We start from the raw sequence: 19,609 nt of genomic DNA, 5'->3' as shown, positions 1-19,609 counted from the left end.
AGAAAAAAACAAAACAACAGACTTAACAACAGAATGAATCAAAACTGAGTAAAATTAATAGTAATAATAATGTTTTCCTGGGGTCTCAGCTGTTATTGTCCTTGCCATGAGCTACAGCCCACCCTTGCCTCCTCAGGAGACCCTCCAGTGCCTCTGTGCTGGTCTCTGGACCTGCTGTGGGCCCTGTGGGGACAGCTGAGACTCTGATCTGGCCCCACTCATGTGTGTGCTTGCCCCCAAAGTCCACAGGTGTCAGTGCTAGACCATTTTCATTTGTGGGAGTACTCATTGTCCTTTCAGATATTCCATAGGCACAGTATCTACTTAGCTGATTATGGGGATTTAATTTGCCAGTTATGTAACTGATGGAAAGATTTTTGTTTCTCTTTTTTAGTTGCCCCACCCCTGGGGCTCAGCTGTGGTTTTATTCCCATCTATGTGTGTGGGCCACCCACAGGAGTCTGCTCCCGAGGCTTCCCTGGAGCAGTTGGGTCTGTCCTGGTGAGGACAGGGCATGGAGGTGGCATGGCTACTTGGATAGTGGGAGCCCCGGCAGCGCCAGGTGCGTGGGGGAGCTGGCGGCCATGGGCGCAAGAGATATGGCCCTAGTGGGAACCTTTTCTAGTGCCCAGTGGCATGCGTGCGAGGGCCAGCCCTGGTCAGTCTGTTTTTAGTGCCTGGCAGCAGGTGTGCAAGGGCTAGCCCTGTCTGGTTTTTTTGTAGTGCCCAGCGACAGGCTCATGAGGGCCAGCCCTGGCAGGGCCTTTTGTATTGCCTGGTGCTAGGCGCTGGCATGTGGGGAGAGACTGGCTACAATGGTGGCTCCACCCCCTGCATGTGACTCAGCAGTAGTGCCCTGCTTCCATGGCATTCCGGTTTTCCTCCATAGGCATTCTCTGTTGCTATTTCCTCCCTCCTGTTCCCTCACACCATCTCCCCACAGCCAGCAGCAGTTCTTGCCCCGGGTTTACTCTCTATTCCCCATGCTCCAGTTCCCAGCCCCCATGTGCACTGTTGGACACACATCCCAATCCGGGGCACTTAGGGCCATGGTACAGACCGTCTGTGTAGTTTTCACTCTGTCCCATCTGCCACAGGTCGGTCGCTTCACCCTCCATCAACAGCCTGAAATGCTTCCCTTCTCTCCCAACTGATTTCCTCATTGGTGAGGGGGCTTCCCCGGATGAGGGAATTTCTCTCCTGCTTCAGCTCCCACCACTGGCATGCAGGTCCTGTCCCGCTTCCTCTCCTCCTCCTTCTCCCTTCTTTCTTTCTTCCTACCCAGTTATGCAGGGATCTTTATAGTCCTTTCCGGTGTATAAGGTCTTCTACTAGTGTATAGCTGGTGTTCTGTGAGAATTGTTGCATCTATAAATGTATTCCTGATGCATCCATGGAGAGAGAGGAACTCCACATCCTCCTACTCCTCCGCTGTCTTGGAACCCCTTTGTTCCTGATTTTAGAGGAAAAGTTTTCAGCTTTTCATCATCAAGTATGAGGTTAGCTGTGGATTTGTCACAAATGGTCTTTATTATGTTGAGATATTTTCCCTCTATACCAACTTTGATGAGAGTTTTTGTCACCAAAGGATGTTGAATTTTGTCAAATGCTTTTTGTGGGTCTGTTGAGATGATCATGTGATTTTTTTTCCTCCTTTTGTTAATGTGGTGTATCATATTGATTGGTTTGCAAATATTGAACCATTCCTGGAATAAATCTCACTTGACCATTATGTATGATCTGTTTTATATACTGTTGAATTTGGTTTGCTGATATTTTCTTGAGGATATTTGGATCTTCATTCATTGGAGATATTCACCTGTCATTTTTTTTTTTTGGTAGTGTCTTTATTTTATTTTAGTATCAGGGTAATTAGCGATGGCCTCATAGAATTAATTTGGGAATGTTCCCTCTTCTTCAATTTTTTGGAGGAGTTTGAGAAGGTATAGATATTAGTTCTTTTATATATGTTTGGTAGACTTCTCCCAGGAATGGATTTGTTCCTGAACTTTTGTTTGCTGAGAGTTTTTTAAAGTACAAATTCAATTTTACTACTAGTGATCTTTCTGTTCATATGGTCTATTTTGTCCTGATTCAGTCTTGTAAGTTTTTATGTTTATAGAAGTTTATTACTTCTAGGTTGTCCAATTTGTTGGCATATTAATTGTTCATAGTATTCTGTTTTGATATTTTTGTATCTCTGTGATAGCAGTTGTTATTTTTCCTCTTTCATTTCTTATTTTATTTGGGTCCTCTCTCTTTTTTCCTTGATGAATCTGCCTAAAGGCTTATCAGTTTTGTTTATCTTTTCAAAACATCAACTCTTGGTTTCATTGGTCATTTCTATTTTTTTTTTCTTTTTTGTTCTTTGTTTTATTTATTTCCTCTCGGATGTGAATTGCTTTCTTTCTGCTTTTGTTTGTTCTTCTTTTTCTAATTCCATTAGATGGTAGGTTAGGTTGTTAATGAGATTTTTCTTGTTTCTTGAGGTTGGCCTTTTACTGCTATAAACTTACCTTTAGAACTACTTTTGCTGTGTAGCACAGATTTTGGAAAGTTGTGTTATTTTCATTTGTCTAGAGGTTTTGTTTGATTTCGTCTTTGATTTCTTCATTGACGCATTGGTTTTTCTTTTAGTAGCATATTGTTGAGTCTCCACATTTTGTGTTTTTTCCATTTTTCTTCCCGTTAATTGATTTCTAGTTTCATGCCTTGTGGTTGGAAAAACTGCTTGATATAATTTCTATCTTCTTAAATTAGTTGAGACTTGTTGTTTGGCCTCCTATGTGATCTATTCTGGAAAATGTTCCATATGCACTTGAAAAGAATGTTTATTCTACTGTTTTTGGATGGAATGTCCTGTAGATATCTACTAAGCCCATCTGGTCCAAAGTATCATTTAAGATTACTGTTTGGGCTTCCCTGGTGGCGCAGTGGTTGAGAGTCTGCCTGCCGATGCAGGGGACATGGGTTCGTGCCCCGGTCCGGGAAGATCCCACATGCCGCAGAGTGGCTGGGCCCATGAGCCATGGCTGCTGAGCCTGCGTGTCCGGAGCCTGTGCTCCACAACAGGAGAGGCCACAACAGTGAGAGGCCCACGTACCGCAAAAAAAAAAAAAAAAAAAAAAGATTACTGTTTTCTTGTCTGGATGATTTGTTCATTGATGTAAGTGCGGTGTTAAAATCCTCTTCTATTATTTGTTATTGTCAATTTCTCCCTTTATGTCTGTTAATATTTGCTATATATATATATTTAGGTGCTCCTATATTAGGTGCATATATGTTAATGAGTGTTATCTCCTCTTCTTGCATTGAAATCCTTTTTGTTAATAATGCCCTTCTTTATCTTTTTTTATTGACTTTATTTTAAAATTTGTCTGAAGTGAGTACTTCTACCCCTGCTTTCTTGTCATTTCCATTTGCATGAATTATTTTTTTCTATCCTGTCACTTCCAGTTTATGTGTTTGTCTTTATGTTTGAAGTGAGTCTCTTACAAGAAGCATTTAGATGGGTCTTGTTTTTTTTTTAATCCAATCAGCTGCTCTGTGTCTTTTGATTGGATCATTTAGTCCATTTACATTTGCAGTGATTATTGATAGGTGTGTCCTTATTCCCATTTTGTTACTTGTTTACTGGTTGGTTTTTCAGTTCTTCTTTGTTCTTTTCTTCTTTTAGTTCCTTCCCTTGGGGTTTGATGATTTTCTTTAGTGGTATGCCTGTGTTCCTTTTTCTTTAGATTTTTTGTATGTAGTACAGGTTTTTGATTTGCAGTTACCATATGGTTCATATATGTTGACCTATAACTATATTTACATGTTTTAAACTGGTAGTCATTTAAGTTCAAACACATTCTAAACGATTTCCATTTTTCTAAACCCCTTCACCACATTTTGTGTTTTTAATGATGTATTTTACATATTCATGTTTTCCCTTAACTGTTCGTTGTAGATATAGTTGATTTCACAGTTTTTTGTCTTAATCTTAGTAAGAGCCTATTTAAGTGATTGAGTCATAGGCTTTACTATATATTTGCCTTTACTAGTGGGATTTTCCCTTTCCTATAGATTCTTACTTGTTGTAGCTTTTACTTTTCCACTTAGAGAAAATGCTTTAACATTTTTTTAGGGTTGGGTTAGTACCCTCTGTGCTTCCTGTACTTGGATTTCTGTTTCCTTCTTCAGGTTCTGGCAGTCCATAATTTCATCAAACACGTTTTTGCCCTGCCTCTCTCTCTCTTCTCCTACTAGGACCCCTAGAGTGTGAATGTTGGTATGCTGGATGTTATCTTAGAGATCCCTTAACTGTTCTCATTTTTTTTAAACCTTGTTTCTCTTTTTCTGTTCAGATTGAGTTAATTTTTATTTCATCTTCTTCCGTATCACTTTGTCTGCTGTTGGTTCCTTCTAATGTGTTTTGCATTTCAGTTAGCATGTTCTTCAGTTCTGTCTTTTAAAAATGTTTTTTAGTTCCTTTTTAAAATTCTCTGTTCATCTATTCTTTCCTCTAATTTAGTCAGTATTCCTATTATTAATGCTTTGAACTCTTTGTATATTAAGTTGTTCACTGCTGTTTCATTAGTTGGTTTCTTTAGGGTTTTTCTCTTGTTCTTTCACTTGAAACAGTTTTCTGTCTTCTCATTTTGCTTAACTTTCTCTGTGTCTGTGATATTAGGTGAAACATTTACCTACTCTGATCTTGAAGGAGTGTCCTTGTGTGGGAGCATTTCTATGCAGTCTCCATGTGCCCAGTGGCTTTGATGGGAGAACTGGATCTGACCTGAGCATGAGTCACATCTTTCCACAGGGTGTGCTGGCAGCTGTCACCTTTGTAGGAGGTGAGACTGGAAGATGGAGGGACTAGAGTCAGAGCCAGGTGTGAGCCTGGGGTTCTTCTCTGCTCAGTGACCAACACCACCTTATTAGAGGTGGTATAGGGCCCCAAGTTCCTGGAGCAGAAGCCCTGTTATTTGGGAGTGAGCTGGCTCCATTCCCTTTAAGTGTGTACTCTTTTCGTTCCTAGCACCAGTACTTTGCCCCAGAGGGGACCAGTATTGGAGCAAGAGGGGCCATAGTGGGTGCTCGGCAAAGGTCAGGTGTGGGCTGTGGTGTTCTGGACCCCAGTCTGAGTTTCGGACCTCACCCAATGAACTGCTTCCCTAAACAGCTGCAGCGACTGCCACCTTCCCCCACCCCCGTCAGATGCCATTCTGGGTCAGGTTAGCTCTGTCCCTCAAAACAGCATACTCCCCTCAGTCCTGTAGCCCTTGCCCCAGTTTGGAGCTGCATGGCATAGCAAGAGAGGCTGGAATGGGCACTTGGCTTCGGTCAGGGAGTGGGCTGTGGTGGTCCCAGACCAGTCAGAGTTACAGACTGCTCCTGATGTGCTGCCTCGCCAAGCACCTTTAGTGGTTGCCGTCACTCCATTCAGATGCTGTTCCAGATCTGAGCAGGGTTCATTTCTCACAACTATGTACTCTTCTTGGGTGCAGCATCCCTTGCGCCAGTATGGAACTGTGCCATGGAGCAAGTGGTGCTGTAGTGGGCACTTGGCTTAGGCTGGAGCATGGGCTGGGGGTGTTGTAGGAAACTGGCCAGAGTCCTGGGGCAGTTTAAGTCTACTTCTGCTGCCTTGTTTTGAGAGTAATCAAATTTGTATGTGCTCTTCATGAGCAGAGTCTAGGTTTCTTACAGTCCCCCTGTTAGTCCCACTGGTTTTCCAATCAGCTAAGGGGACTTGTCTTCTTGGCATTGGACCCTAGGACTAGGGAACCCAATATGTGGCTTGAATTGCTCACCCCCCAGGGAGGATCTCTGAGTCCATGTAATCTCCTTCCTTTTCTGTGTCCCCTCCCAGGGTCACAATTCCTGACTTGATTGCTTCTCTTCTCTTTCTGCTTGAATCTGTGTGGATTTTTCTTACAGCCTTTGTTGTATAAGAGTCTTTCTACCAGTCTCCTGTTGGTTTTCAGTGAGAATTGTTCCACATGTAGATGTATTTTTGCTGTGTTCTTGGAAGGAAGTGAGCTCCACATCCTCCTACTCCACCATCTTGATCTCTCCTTCCTACATCATCGTATTCTTAACACATGATAAATGTTTGGTTTATTTTGAGGAAAATATGGCCCTTGCCTTAGAATCAAATGATAATTCCTATAATGGGAGTGAAAATAAATGAAGATCGTAGGAAGAAGACTAAAATGATGGTCCTTAACTGAAGCTTCAGTGTGAAGAATGTTGATTTCATATGTCTTCTTTATATTGAGGATATCATTTCTTTTGTGCTTTGTGCTAATGTTTTTCATATTGTGAGTCAGAAATTTATTGCTGTCATCATTTAAAAATATAAAATATCAGCATGTATTACATGTAACAAATATACGTTTTGTTTCCTAAAACCTTTGTTTTGGATACACATACACACAGAAAATCTCTCTATGGGTCAAGGTCACAGAAAAGCTTGAAAGCCAATGCTCAAGTCTTTGTGTCTTCTTGGCTTCTTTCTCACATTGTGCTGTAAGCTTCAGATCTATGGCACATATCTATAAAACCAGTCTATAGCACATAGAGATGCATACCAATTTTTCAACCTTTTTTCATAAGCAGGGCATCTCCCCACTCCAGTCCTTGGCTTTGTTTCCATTCCCCTGTATATGCTGGAGCACCTTTAGTATTTATTATGTTTTAGAAATTGAACTAAGGACTAACGTTTTCTGCTTGCACATAGAGCCCAGTAGTCATGTGGCTTCAGTTATGCTTACTGCTTTGCATTTCTCTTCTGTTTTTGGTCCACAGAGATGGGTTTATCTTGTTTTGAACTTAGCAGTGTTTTATATTTTGTATATCTTTTCGGTTTGTCCTGAGCAGAGACAAACATGGCAACATGAACTGAACTTTAATAAATCTCTTGACTAGAAGGTCTGAGCATGTTTTAGAGATTGATTCATGTTGATATATTTTATTTCTATTTCATTCCTTTCAATCACTGTATAGTCTTTCATAATCTAACTCTGCCATTCTGTAAATATCCATTCCTCTTGGAATGGATATTTTGTTTTTCACTCTTACAAACTATTACAAGCAGTGCTAAATTTCTCCATAGTGCATATTTAGAAGTGGAATTGCTAAGTTATTAAGTACGCACCTATTTTCTTTCACAAACACTTGCAAAGAGATTATATCAATTTATTGTGCCCCAACAATGTATGTTTCTTAACCATACTTAGTATCTGTATTGTCAAACTTTAAAATTATGTCATGCTGAATAATGTGTGAGAAATGGTATTTCATGTATTAATATGCATTCCTCTGATTACTAGGAGAGATCTCTTTTTTTGTCATTTAGATTTCTTATAGTATGAACTGCTTGTTTATGTTTTTTATCTTTTTCTTACTGATGGTAGTTCTTTATATATATATTCAGTCTTGTGTCTTTTGTGTACTTTCAGATAGTATCTCATAATTCGTCTTACCAGTTGTCAGTTGTCCTCCTCAGTTTGTAATTTTAGTCTTTGTTATCCTGTTGAATATCTGATATGTATCTCTCTGAGTGTCCAAATAAGACCACTGGAAGAAATTGTAGATACTGTGAGATTTTACAGTAGGCTAAAAAGGGAGGTGGCAGAATCTTTTTGTGTGTACATTATAAGAAGTCAAATCCTTACTACTTTGCTTATCCCTCTAAGTTAACCTTTAACATAAAAATTTTTTTGTTTGTTTTTTTCTATTTTTTTGCCGCACCATGTGATGTGGGATCTTAGTTCCCAGACCAGGGATCGGACCCGCGCCCCCTGCAGTGGAAGCACGGCGTCTTAACCACTGGACCGCCAGGAAATTCCTAACTTAAATTTTGTTCTTTGGAGATTCTGTACTTTTTTGTCAGCTCATGAATACATTTTAAATGCTTTTTAAAAATTTTTTATCCAACATTTTTGTTTTCAAAGGTTGGTTCTGGAAGCTAACTAACATTTAACTCTTTCCATTCTTCTCTATCTAATTGCCATTATTATTTCTAATAATTGCCATTATTAGTTCTAAGAAGCATTTTCTGACCCCTTAAGTCAAATTGGATACCCCTAGTATATGTTTCTATAGCAGTCTTTACTTTCATAGCACTCTTCTATATTAATATTGCTTGTCTTTCTCCTTTCTCAAGGCCATAATTTCTTTGACGGTAAGGACTATGCCTGGCTTATTAATTATAGCCCCAGTACCTGGCATAGTGCTTGGAACACAGTAGACACTTGCACTGTGACTAGGCTACTGTCATCTTTTTCCTGATTACTGCCACAATCTTCTTACTGGTTTCCTACCTATAATGTTGCTTTTCTCCACTCTGAAACCAGTTTGCTCTTTGTGTAACACAAAGCTGATCATGTTTATGACTTACCATTGCCCCAGCAGAAAGCTCCAATAGCAGTTTAAAGTGTTTCCTGTGGCCTAGTCCCTGATTATTCTATAACCTAATCTCTTATTGATGTTCATTCATGCTTCTCAAGTTTTAGCCAGTCTGAATTACTTTGTTCCCTAAAGGTGCAGTGCTTTTTCTTTCCTCTTGGGCTTTATGAACATGCTTTTATTCCTATACTTGGAACCTCTTAATTCTCTTTTCCCACAGAAGAAACTGGCTAATTCTTGCTCATCCTTAGGTCTAATAGTACTCATATTACTTCCTTTAGGAAGTCTTTGATTTGTCAGCATGAGAGGAGTTTGAATTGTGTATGGCTTTAACACTCTGTACTTCTGTCTTCAAAGCACTTGACAGTTACTTGTATATTGTCTGTATTCCTCACTATCTCATAAGCTAGCAAAGGCTGTGTTAGGCATATTGACTATTACATTTTCTGCATCTAGCACAATTCTGATTCATGGTAGGTATTCAAGAAAAGCATTGAATGAATATTAATTTAGACATTATTTCCTGCAAGTTGGAAAAGAGTGTGTCTTAAGAGTTTTTAAAGTATTTCCCTAAGGTTACAATTGTTAACTGAGTCTCAGGTTTTTAATTTATTAATATATTTTATGGTGGGGTTATTTTAAAATTGTGACCTCTGAAAATGTTTTGTTCCAGTTCAGACTGCTGGAAAGAGAATTGAACCCATACTGGAAGGATGGTGGGACAGGTCTTCCACCAGAAGACTGTAATGTGTCATCAGTTACTAAAGGTATCTTCATATTTTGATTGTAGCCACACAGGCATTTCTTATAACTTGGTATTCCTAAGGGAATCAACTGAGTCTGCTAGTAGATTGGCAAGATGTATTATGAATTCCAAAAATGAATAATAATCTAAATCAGATTTTGAGATGTATTAAATCTAAATTTTATCACTAGTTATTATTTAAATATTTCTGCTTGATGCTGTAATTTTGATCTAGTCTGCAGATATCTGTGTCTGTTTATGTATTTGCAGAACAATGATGTATATTGATTATCTGATGTGAAATTTGTATGGTTTTATATTATGAGCATCTATGGATTATTACTAAAGGTTCAGTTTACATATAGGAAAGCAATGATAAAACATGCAGTCTTTTAAGGCCTCATTTAAATTATTAGTACTTGGGAAGATTATTTTAACTATAATATGTTAGCAAATTTATTAAATATTTTTATACTCGATAATGTTTTTATATTTGAGTTTATATTTTGAATGGATTAATGAAAAGTATGGTTCTGTAAGGATGTAATCCTTTGGTTTGTTACATTCTATAACAAAATGTAAAAAGTATTAAAGCTCTGAAGTTTCATGAAAATGATGTATAAATATTAAAGATGTGATTTTATATCTTCAGAAATTCTTACTTTGCCAGCATTTACAGATTTTATTGATGTTAGGATAGTGCTGTTACTTTCCAGCAGACGGAGACAAAATACTTGTGTCATGTATTCATACCTTTCACCATAATTTAAAAAAATACTTATATGCCAATTAAGTGTTACATTGACAACTCAATGAAAAGTTTGATTAATTACAATTAACCCAGTATACACATAGTAGTATTATAAATTATCTTTTCATCTTAGTCATTTCTCAGCAGAATATTTTCCTGCTTTTTATACATAGTTTATTTTTATTTTGGCCATTTGTTATATTCTTTTGTGTTTTATGAGAGATGTCCCTGGAGCCACGTTATAGGTTCCTTTTTAATTTATATTTATTAGTTTTACTGAAGTTATTAGTAATTAATAACCTTTTCTTTATTGCCTTTCAACTTGGGCAATAAAGAAATGTCTCTGCTGGGCTATATAATAATAACTGTAGTCATATAAGATTCTCTTTGAAATACTGATGTTTAGAAATTTAAGAGTTTGGGAATCATAAGTTTTCTCAGTGAACCATTATTATGTAGGGCTGATCCAAGCTTTTACCATCCTTGTTGTCAGAGGACAGTCAGTAAGTTCATCTATGGGGAAGACTTAGAATTGGCAAATCCTGTCTGAGTATATGTAGTCAGCAGGTTCTTAACTTCACTGATTGGAGAAGACCCAAAGTTCTACCTTAGGTAGTATCTTTCAGCTTGCTAAACCAGTAGAATCAAAGACACTAGGAGAAAAATGACCTTACATAAAGGTATTAGAGAGCCTTTCTCCCTTCCCTTTCATATAATGCTTTCACCATTTCCCTTTCTCATATTTAATTAGAAGGAGAAAGAATGACAGAAAACTCTGAATGTCTGTCAGAGGTTCAGATCCCAGAGTTGAAATTAAGCTTTAAAAAATGATTTGTAGGTTTTTCTGCATATGCAGATAGTGTAGTCATTCTCTTTAGACTAGTGGTAGAGTTGAAACTGTGAGGCACGTAAAAGTGTTATAAAAGTAGTATTAAGAGGTATGTAGAGGTGCTATAGTGTTTATATTTAAGGACTTAGACTTTGGAGTTTGACTTCTTGGGATTAGAATTTTGGCGTTTCCACTCATTAGTTCTGTGATTTGGGGAATGTTTCCTGACTTCTCTGAGCCCAGTTTAAACATTGTAGTAGGGAATAATGGTATTACCTGTCTTATATGGTTATTATGAGGATTTATCACAGAATCTGGAATATAGTAAATACTTAATAATGATGTTGTCAAATATTTGTCCTTATGATGAAATGTTTTGGGAAGATTTTATCAACAGGTTTTTTGGTAATGATTGAGGTGCCATATACACAATAACTAATTTGTTACTCTTGATATTTTTTTCCTTAGAGAAAATTAAGTAGAAAAATAAATAAATTTTCACTGTCCATACAAAATTATCTTAAATCATATTTTAGTAATGGGAATATTTGTACAATTTTTAAGTTTACAAAATAACACGTTTTTGTATCAGTTTATTTTCAATAGCAGCCATGTGAGGGTAGCAAAGTAGATGTCCCAATTGTATAGGAAGCTAATACCTAATGTTCAGGAAACTAAGGCTGAAATTGGTCGTTATTTGCCTATAGTCATATGAGTAGTACTAGAACCCAGGTCTTCTGATTTTAGTCTAGGGTTAGTTACTTTAGGTTTTCATTAGAAGACTCTGTTACCATGTAGTTAGTAGATATTCTTGCTTAAAAACTCTGTATTTTTGTTCATCCATGTAGATTATTTTCCCTCTTTATTTTTTGGCTTTCTCTTACAGAATCTTTTGAGAAGTTGTTTCAAAGTTGATTTAAATCAACTGCCTTATTTTGCACACAAAGAAGCAAAATTTAAAGGAGTTAATGACTTGCTTGAGGTCTTACAACTATTTAATAAAAACAGCAAGACTAAAATCTAGGTCTCCTGATATTCAGTTTATTGCTATTTTTATATTATCCTGTCTTCTGAGAAAAATGAGGATGTAGCCCAGATTCACTTGGTTGTATTTTGTCTATAATAATATAACTTTTAATTATGGAAGCATATACTCAGTCTCTGAATTTTTGACTTATAAACAACAGACTTCACGTACAGGTATATATTAAGTGCTCCATACCAATGAATTTACTGTAATTATTTGATATATCTTTATCTCAGATAGGACAGGGACCATGCCTTATTCATGATTTTTTTTGTTTTTTTAAAAAGTTACTTTTTAGTGAGTAGATACCCCATTCACCAATGTTTTACCCCCTTATTATTATTATTATTATTTTTTTTTTGCGGTACGCAGGCCTTTCACTGTTGTGGCCTCTCCCGTTGCGGAGCACAGGCTCCGGACGTGCAGGCTCAGCGGCCATGGCTCACAGGCCCAGCCGCTCCGCGGCATGTGAGATCTTCCCAGACTGGGGCACGAACCCGTGTCCCCTGCATTGGCAGGCGGACTCTCAACCACTGCGCCACCAGGGAAGCCCCCCCTTATTATGTTTTGATTTCCTTCTGTGTTTAATAGATTTTCATATTCATAGTAAGTGTTCACAAAATATTTGTTGGATTGAATTTCTTGATAGATGGTTCTGTAGTTGGTATTTTTTGTTTGCTTTTTAAATATTCAATTTGGTGAATTCTCTTGTTATAAATATTTTATTATTGCTATTGTTGGGGCCCAGGGTACGTTGCCCCAAAGTGTGCCTCAATGGCATATTGATTATTTTGAATTAAAGTTACTTAAGAAAGAGCTGATGCAAGAGGGACACTTTGAACCTCCTCTCTGTCTTCCTGAAAGTAGGTAATAAATTGCATATGAAAAATGAAGGTAGAAGGAAATTCTTATCAACAGAGATAGGGAATTTGAGGTCAAAAAGCCTATACAAACAGACCTTGTTACTTCTTTAATTTATTACCCCAAGCCCAAACTCAGTTTAGATTCTTCACTAATTAAGCACCCAAAGCCTAAGTTATTTTTGTCCTATAAATTTCTTATAAATTTAGTGTTTCTCTGTCTAAAAAGTATAAAAACTGGCTTCTTTGGTCCCTTCTTAGGTCCCATTTCTATGAGAACTCCATGAACATGAATTAAAATTTTCACTGTGTCCATCAGTTTGTCAGTAGATAACTCCTTGGAATAAAAATTTTAATTATATAGCTAGAACATTAACATGGGTGTTATTTACAGTGGTTGTCTCTTATCACAGTGTAAATTGCAGATTTAGACTAACTTCCTTGAGTGGCTGCATTGTTAATTTTGAACTCATAGAATGTATACATTAAAAAAAAGAGCAAGACCAAAATAAACTTAAATGAAAAGTGAATCATTGAGTTAACTAGAGACCTGGATTTGAAGTACACAATATTTTAGGCATGTAAAGTAAGACCCGTTATCTTAGAAGAGATAGCTTAGTGAAGATAAACTTTTGAGATTTGTGTGAGGGACAGAATTAATTTCAGAATTGAAAAATCTGTTTTTTTTAAAGTAAACTTTTTATTTACGTTCAACACGTATATAGAAAAGTACACAAATCTTTAGTATACAGACTGATTACAGTTGACCGTTGAACAACATGGGGGTTAGGGGCACCTACCCTCTGTGCAGTTGAAAATCTGCATATGACTTTTAGTTGGCCCTCTGTATTTGTGGATTCAACCAACCATGGATCCAGCCAACTGCAGGTTGTGTATATTGTAGTATTTGCTATTGAAAAAAATCCAAGTGTAAGTAAACCCACATACTTCAAACATGTTGCTGTTCAAGGGTCAACTGTATTTTTACAAAGTGAAAACATCTGTGCAATCAGTGTACAGTTTAAGAAACAGAACATTATTATCATCCCAAAGATTCGCTTTGTGGCTCTTCGAGTCACTGTGCTCTTGCCAGAGGGTTCTGGAACCAAAATTCTGCTTTGCCTGGAATCATATACTATGCCCTCTTTTGTTTCCTGCTACTTTTGTGCCCATTTTCAGATTCACTTGTGTTGTTGGGTATATAGTCATTTATTCTCATTGCTATGTAGTAGTCTATTTTAGGAATATATATATCATAATCTATAATGTATGTATATTCATTTTACTGAAGATGGACATTTGGGTTGATTCTAGGCTGGGATTACTACAGGTTTCTTGCTATGAAGATTCTTATACATGTCTTTTGGGGTCTCTGTATTTTGTGGGTTATAGAGCTGGGGTGATCTAAACTAGTTCTGTTTTTGAACAAGGAAAATCAGGAACAGTTTTGATTTATTTATTAAATTTCCTATATGCAAATGAAAAGTGTGATGTATATAGAAGGAAATATAAGCAGCCTAATAAAGTTTGTTGGAGGCATTCAGATTTCCATAGTTGGTAATCACAGCTAGAATAATTTGTTTCATTGTTATAGTTCTGCGTTAATATCTGCATTATTATCTATGATAATACAGATAGTTCTGTATTATCTGTAATTTCCTTATTTGTTCTTTTTTAAAACTATTAATATATTTTATTTCATTTATTTATTTTGAAAAAAATTTTATTGGGGTATAATTGATTTACAATGTTGTGTTAGTTTCAGGTGTACAGCACAGTGAATCTGTTACACAAATACATATATCTGCTCTTTTTAAGATTGTTTTCCCATAGAGGCTATTACACAGTATTGAGTAGAGGAGGTCCTTATTAGTTACCTATTTTATATATAGTAGTGTGTATGTGTCAATCCCAATCTTCCAATTTATCCCTCCCCCACCCTCACCCACCGGTAACCATAAGTTTATTTTCTACCTCTGTATCTCTATTTTGGTTTTGTAGATAAGTTCATTTGTAGCCTTTTCTTAGATTTGACATGTAAATGATATCATATGATATTTGTCTTTCTTTGTCTGACTTAAGTCACTAAGTATGAGAATCTCGAGGTCCATCCATGTTGCTGCAAATGGCATTATTTTGTTCTTTTTTATGGGTGTGTAATATTTAGTTGTATATATATGCACCACATCTTCTTTATGCATTCCTCTGTTGATGCACATTTAAGGTGCTTCCATGTCCTGGCTATTGTAAATAGTGCTGCAGTGATCATCGGGGTGCATGCATCCTTTTGAATTCCGGTTTTCTCCGTATATATGCCCAGGAGTGAGACTGCTGGATTATATGGTAGCTCTATTTTTACTTTTTTGAGGAACCTCCATACTGTTCTCCATAGTGGCTGTACCAGTTTGCATTCCCACCAACAGTGTAGGAGGATTCCCTTTTCTCCACACCCTCTCCAGCACTTATTGTTTGTAGACCTTATTGATGATGGCCATTCTGACTTGCGTGAGGTGATACCTTATTGTAGTTTTGATTTGCATTTCTCTAATAATTAGTGATGTTGAGCATCTTATCATGTGCTTTTTGGCCATCTGTATGTCTTCTTTGGAGAAATGTCTATTTAGATCTTCTGCCCACTTTTTGATTGGTTTGCTTTTTTGATATTGAGCTGCAGGTAAACTTTGGAGATTAATCCCTTGTCAGTTGCTTCATTTGCAAATATTTTCTTCCATTCTGAGGGTTGTCTTTTCGTCTTCTTTATGGTTTCCTTTGCTGTGCAAAAGCTTTGAAGTTTAATTAATAAATTAACTAGGTCCCATTTGTTTATTTTTGTTTTTATTTTCATTATTCTAGGAGGTGGATGGAAAAAGATCTTGCTGTAGTTTATGTCACAGAGTGTTCTCCCTATGTTTTCCTCTAACAGTTTTATAGTATCTGGCCTTACATTTAAGTTTTTAATCCATTTTGAGTTTATTATTGTGTATGGTGTGCTCTAATTTCTAATTTCATTAGAAATTAGAAATTTCTAATGTGCTCTAATTTCATTCTTTAGCATGTAGCTGGCCAGTTTTCCCAGCACCACTTATTGAAGAGACTGTCTTTTCTCCATTGTATATTCTTGCCTCCTTTGTCAAAGATAAGGTGACTGAGGTGTGTGGGTTTATCTCTGGGCTTTCTATGCTGTTCCATTGATGTATATTTCTGTTTTTGTACCAGTACCGTACTGTACCATAGTGTCTTGATGACCGTAGGTTTGTAGTATAGTCTGAAGTCAGGGAGCCTGATTCCTCCAGCTCTGTTGAGTATAATTGCTTTACAATGGTGTGTTAGTTTCTGCTTTATAACAAAGTGATTCAGCTATACATATACATATATCCCCACATCTCATCACTCTTGCGTCTCCCTCCCAACCTCCCTATCCCACCCCTCTAGAAGCTGCTTATACTTCATTGCAGCTTACCCTTCTGCCTCCCTGTGTCCTCAAGTCCATTCTCTATGTCTGCATCTTTATTCCTGTCCTGGCCCTAGGTTCTTCAGAACCATTTGTTTTTAGATTCCATATATATGTGTTAGCATACGGTATTTGTTTTTCTTTTTCTGACTTAACTTCACTCTGTATGACAGACTCTAGGTTCATCCACTTCACTACAAATAGCTCAATTTCGTTTCTTTTTATGGCTGAGTAATATTCCATTGTATATATGTGCCACATCTTCTTTGTCCATTCATCTGTTGATGGACATTTAGGTTGCTTCCATGTCCTGGCTATTGTAAATAGAGTTGCAGTGAACATTGTGGTATGCGTCTCTTTTTGAATTATGGTTTTCTCAGGGTATATGCCCAGTAGTGGGATTGCTGGGTCGTATGGTAGTTCTATTTTAAGTTTTTAAGGAACCTCCTACTGTTCTCCATAGTGGCTGTATCGATTTACATTCCCACCAACAGTGCAAGAGGGTCCCTTTTCTCCACACCCTCTCCAGCATTTATTGTTTGTAGATTTTTTGCTGATGGCCATTCTTGACTGGTTTGAGGTGATACCTAATTGTAGTTTTGATCTGCATTTCTCTAATTATTAGTAATGTTGAGCATCCTTTAATGTGTTTGTTGGTAATCTGTCCTTCTTTGGAGAAATGTCTATTTAGGTCTTCTGCCCATTTTTGGATTGGATTGTTTGTTTTTTTGATATTGAGCTGCATGAGCTGCTTGTAAATTTTGGAGATTAATCCTTTGTCAGTTGCTTCATTTGAAAATATTTTCCCCCATTCTGAGGGTTGTCTTTTCATCTTGTTTATGGTTTCCTTTGCTGTACAAAAAGTTTTAAGTTTCATTAGGTCCCATTTGTTTAGTTTTTTAAAATTTCCATTTCTCTAGGAGGGGAGTCAAAAAGGATCTTGCTGTGATTTATGTCACAGAGTGTTCTGCCTATGTTTTTGTCTAAGAGTTTTATAATGTCTGGCCTTACATTTAGGTCTTTAATCCATTTTGAGTAGTTTATTTTTGTGTATGGTGTTAGGGATGATCTAATTTCATTCTTTTACATGTAGCTGTCCAGTGTTCCCAACACCACTTATTGAAGAGGCTGGTTTTTCTGCATTGTATACTCTTGCCTCCTTTATCAAAAATAAGGTGACCATATTTGCGTGGGTTTATCTCTGGCTTTCTCTCCTGTTCCATTGATCTATATTTCTGTTTTTGTGCCAGTACCATACTGTCTTGATTACTGTAGCTTTCTAGTATAGTCTGAAGTCCAGAAGCCTGATTCCACCAAATCGGTTTTTCTTTCTCAAGATTGCTTTGGCTATGCAGGGTCTTTTGTTTCCATACAAATTGTGAAATTTTTTGTTCTATTTCTGTGAAAAATGCCAGTGGTAGTTTGATAGTGATTGCATTGAATGTGTACATTGCTTTGAGTAGTATAGTCATTTTCACAGTGTTGATTCTTCCGGTCCAAGAACATATCTCTCCATCTGTTTGTGTCATCTTTTACTTTCTTCATCAGTATTTTATAGTTGTATGCGTAGCAGTCTTTTGTTTCCTTAGGTAGGTGTGTTCCTAGGTATTTTATTCAGTTTGATGCAGTGGTAAATGGGGTTGTTTCCTTAAGTTCTCTTTCTGATTTTTTGTTGTTAGTGTGTAAGAATGCAAGAGATTTCTATGTATTAATTTTGTATACAGCAACTGTACCAGATTCATTTATGAGTGCTAGTAGTTTTCTCATAGCATCTTTAGGATTTTCTATGCATAGTGTCATGTCATCTGCAAACAGTGACAGTTTTACTTCTTCTTTTCCAATTTGGAGTCCTTTTATTTATTTTTCTTCTCTGATTGCTGTGTCTAGGACTTCCAAAACTATGTTGAGTTGTATTAGCAGGAGTGGTCATCCTTGCTTTGTTCCTGATCTTAGAGGAAATGCTTTCAGCTTTTCACCATTGATTAATTGTTAGCTGTAGCTTTTGTTGTATATGGTCTCTTTTATGTTGAGATAAGTTCCCTCTAAGCCCACTTTCTGGAGTTTTTTTTTTTTTTTTTGTCATAAATGGGTGTTGAACTTTGTTATAGTTTTTTCTGCATCTATTGAGTTGATCATATGGATTTTATTCTTTAGTTTGTTAATGTGGTGTATCACGTTGTTTGATTTGTGTATATTGAAGAATCCTTGCAACCCTAGGATAAATCCCACTTGATCAGAGTGTATTATCCTTTTAATGTGCTGTTGGATTCAATTTGCTAGTATTTTGTTGAGGATTTTTGTGTCTATGTTCATTAGTGATATTGACCTATAAATTTTCTTTTTTTGTGGTATCTTTGTCTGGTTTTGGTATCAGGGTGATGGTAGCCTCATAGAATGAGTTTGGGAGTGCTCCTTTCTCTGCAATTTTTGGGAAGAGTTTCAGAATGGTAGGTGTTATCTCTTCTCTAAATGTTGGATAGAATTTGCCTGTGAAACCATCTGGTCCTGGACTTTTGTTGGAAGATTTGTAATCACAGTTTCAATTTCAGTGTTTGTGATTGGTTTGTTCATATTTTCTATTTCTTCATGGTTCAGTCTTGTAAGCTTCTGTCTTTCTACAAATTTGTCCATTTCTTCTGCGTTGTTCATTTTATTGATGTAGAGTTGCCTGTACTAATTTCTTATGATCCTTTCTATTTCTGTGGTGTCCATTGTAACTTCTGTTTTTTTAATTTATAATTTTATTGATTTGAATCCTCTCCCTTTTTTTCTTGATGAGCCTGGCTGAAGGTTTATCAATTTTGTTTATCTTCTCAAAGAACCAGCTTTTAGTTTTATTGATCTTTACTATTGTTTTCTTTGTGTCTATTTCATTTATTCTTCTCTGATCTTTATGATTTCTGTCCTTCTACTAACTTTGGGTTTTGTTTGTTTTTCTTTCTGTAGTTGCTTTAGATGTAAGGATAGGTTGTTTACTTGAGATTTTTCTTGTTTTTCGAGGTAAGCTTGTATTGCTATAAACTTCCCTTTTAGAACTGCTTTTGCTGTGTCCCATACATTTTGCAGTGTCGTGTATTTGGTGTCCTTTGTCTCTAGGTATTTTTTGATTTCCTCTTTGATTTCTTCAGTGATCCATTGATTATTTAATAACATATTGTTTAGCTTCCATGTGTTTGTGTTTTTTACAGTTTTTTTTTTCCTGTAATTGATTTCTAATCTCATAGCGTTGTGGTCAGAAAAGATGCTTGATATGATTTCAGTTTTCTTAAAATTTTCAAGGCTTGATTTGTGACCCAAGATGTGACCTATTGTGAAGAATGTTCCATGTCCACTTGAGAAGAAAATGTTTTCTGCTGCTTTTGGATATAATGTCCTATAAATATCAATTAAGTGTGTCTGGTCTAATGTGTCATTTAAGGCTTGTGTTTTCCTTAACTTTCTGTCTGGATGATGTATCCATTGGTTTCAGCGGGATCTTGATATCCTCCACTATTATTGTGTTACTGTCAATTTCCCCTTTTATGGCTGTTAGCATTTGCCTTATGTTGAGGT

The 19,609-nt window shown here is 36.7% G+C and overlaps 1 protein-coding gene across 1 annotated transcript in view; it reads left to right on the top strand.

Annotated features, from left to right (window-relative positions):
- The window catches only part of CWF19L2 (CWF19 like cell cycle control factor 2), a 194,905-nt gene that overhangs the window by 42,490 nt on the left and 132,806 nt on the right, over nucleotides 1-19,609 (top strand). Inside the window, exon 6 of the mRNA XM_060018021.1 lies at nucleotides 9,068-9,161. Within this exon, the coding sequence (XP_059874004.1) occupies nucleotides 9,068-9,161 (94 nt within the window). The remainder of the gene's footprint in view (nucleotides 1-9,067; nucleotides 9,162-19,609) is intronic.

This window comes from Delphinus delphis, chromosome 8 (genome assembly GCF_949987515.2).
Source record: "Delphinus delphis chromosome 8, mDelDel1.2, whole genome shotgun sequence".
Classification (NCBI taxonomy): domain Eukaryota; kingdom Metazoa; phylum Chordata; class Mammalia; order Artiodactyla; family Delphinidae; genus Delphinus; species Delphinus delphis.
Note: the sequence above shows the minus strand (reverse complement) of the source record. Positions and strands in the feature narration are given on the sequence as shown.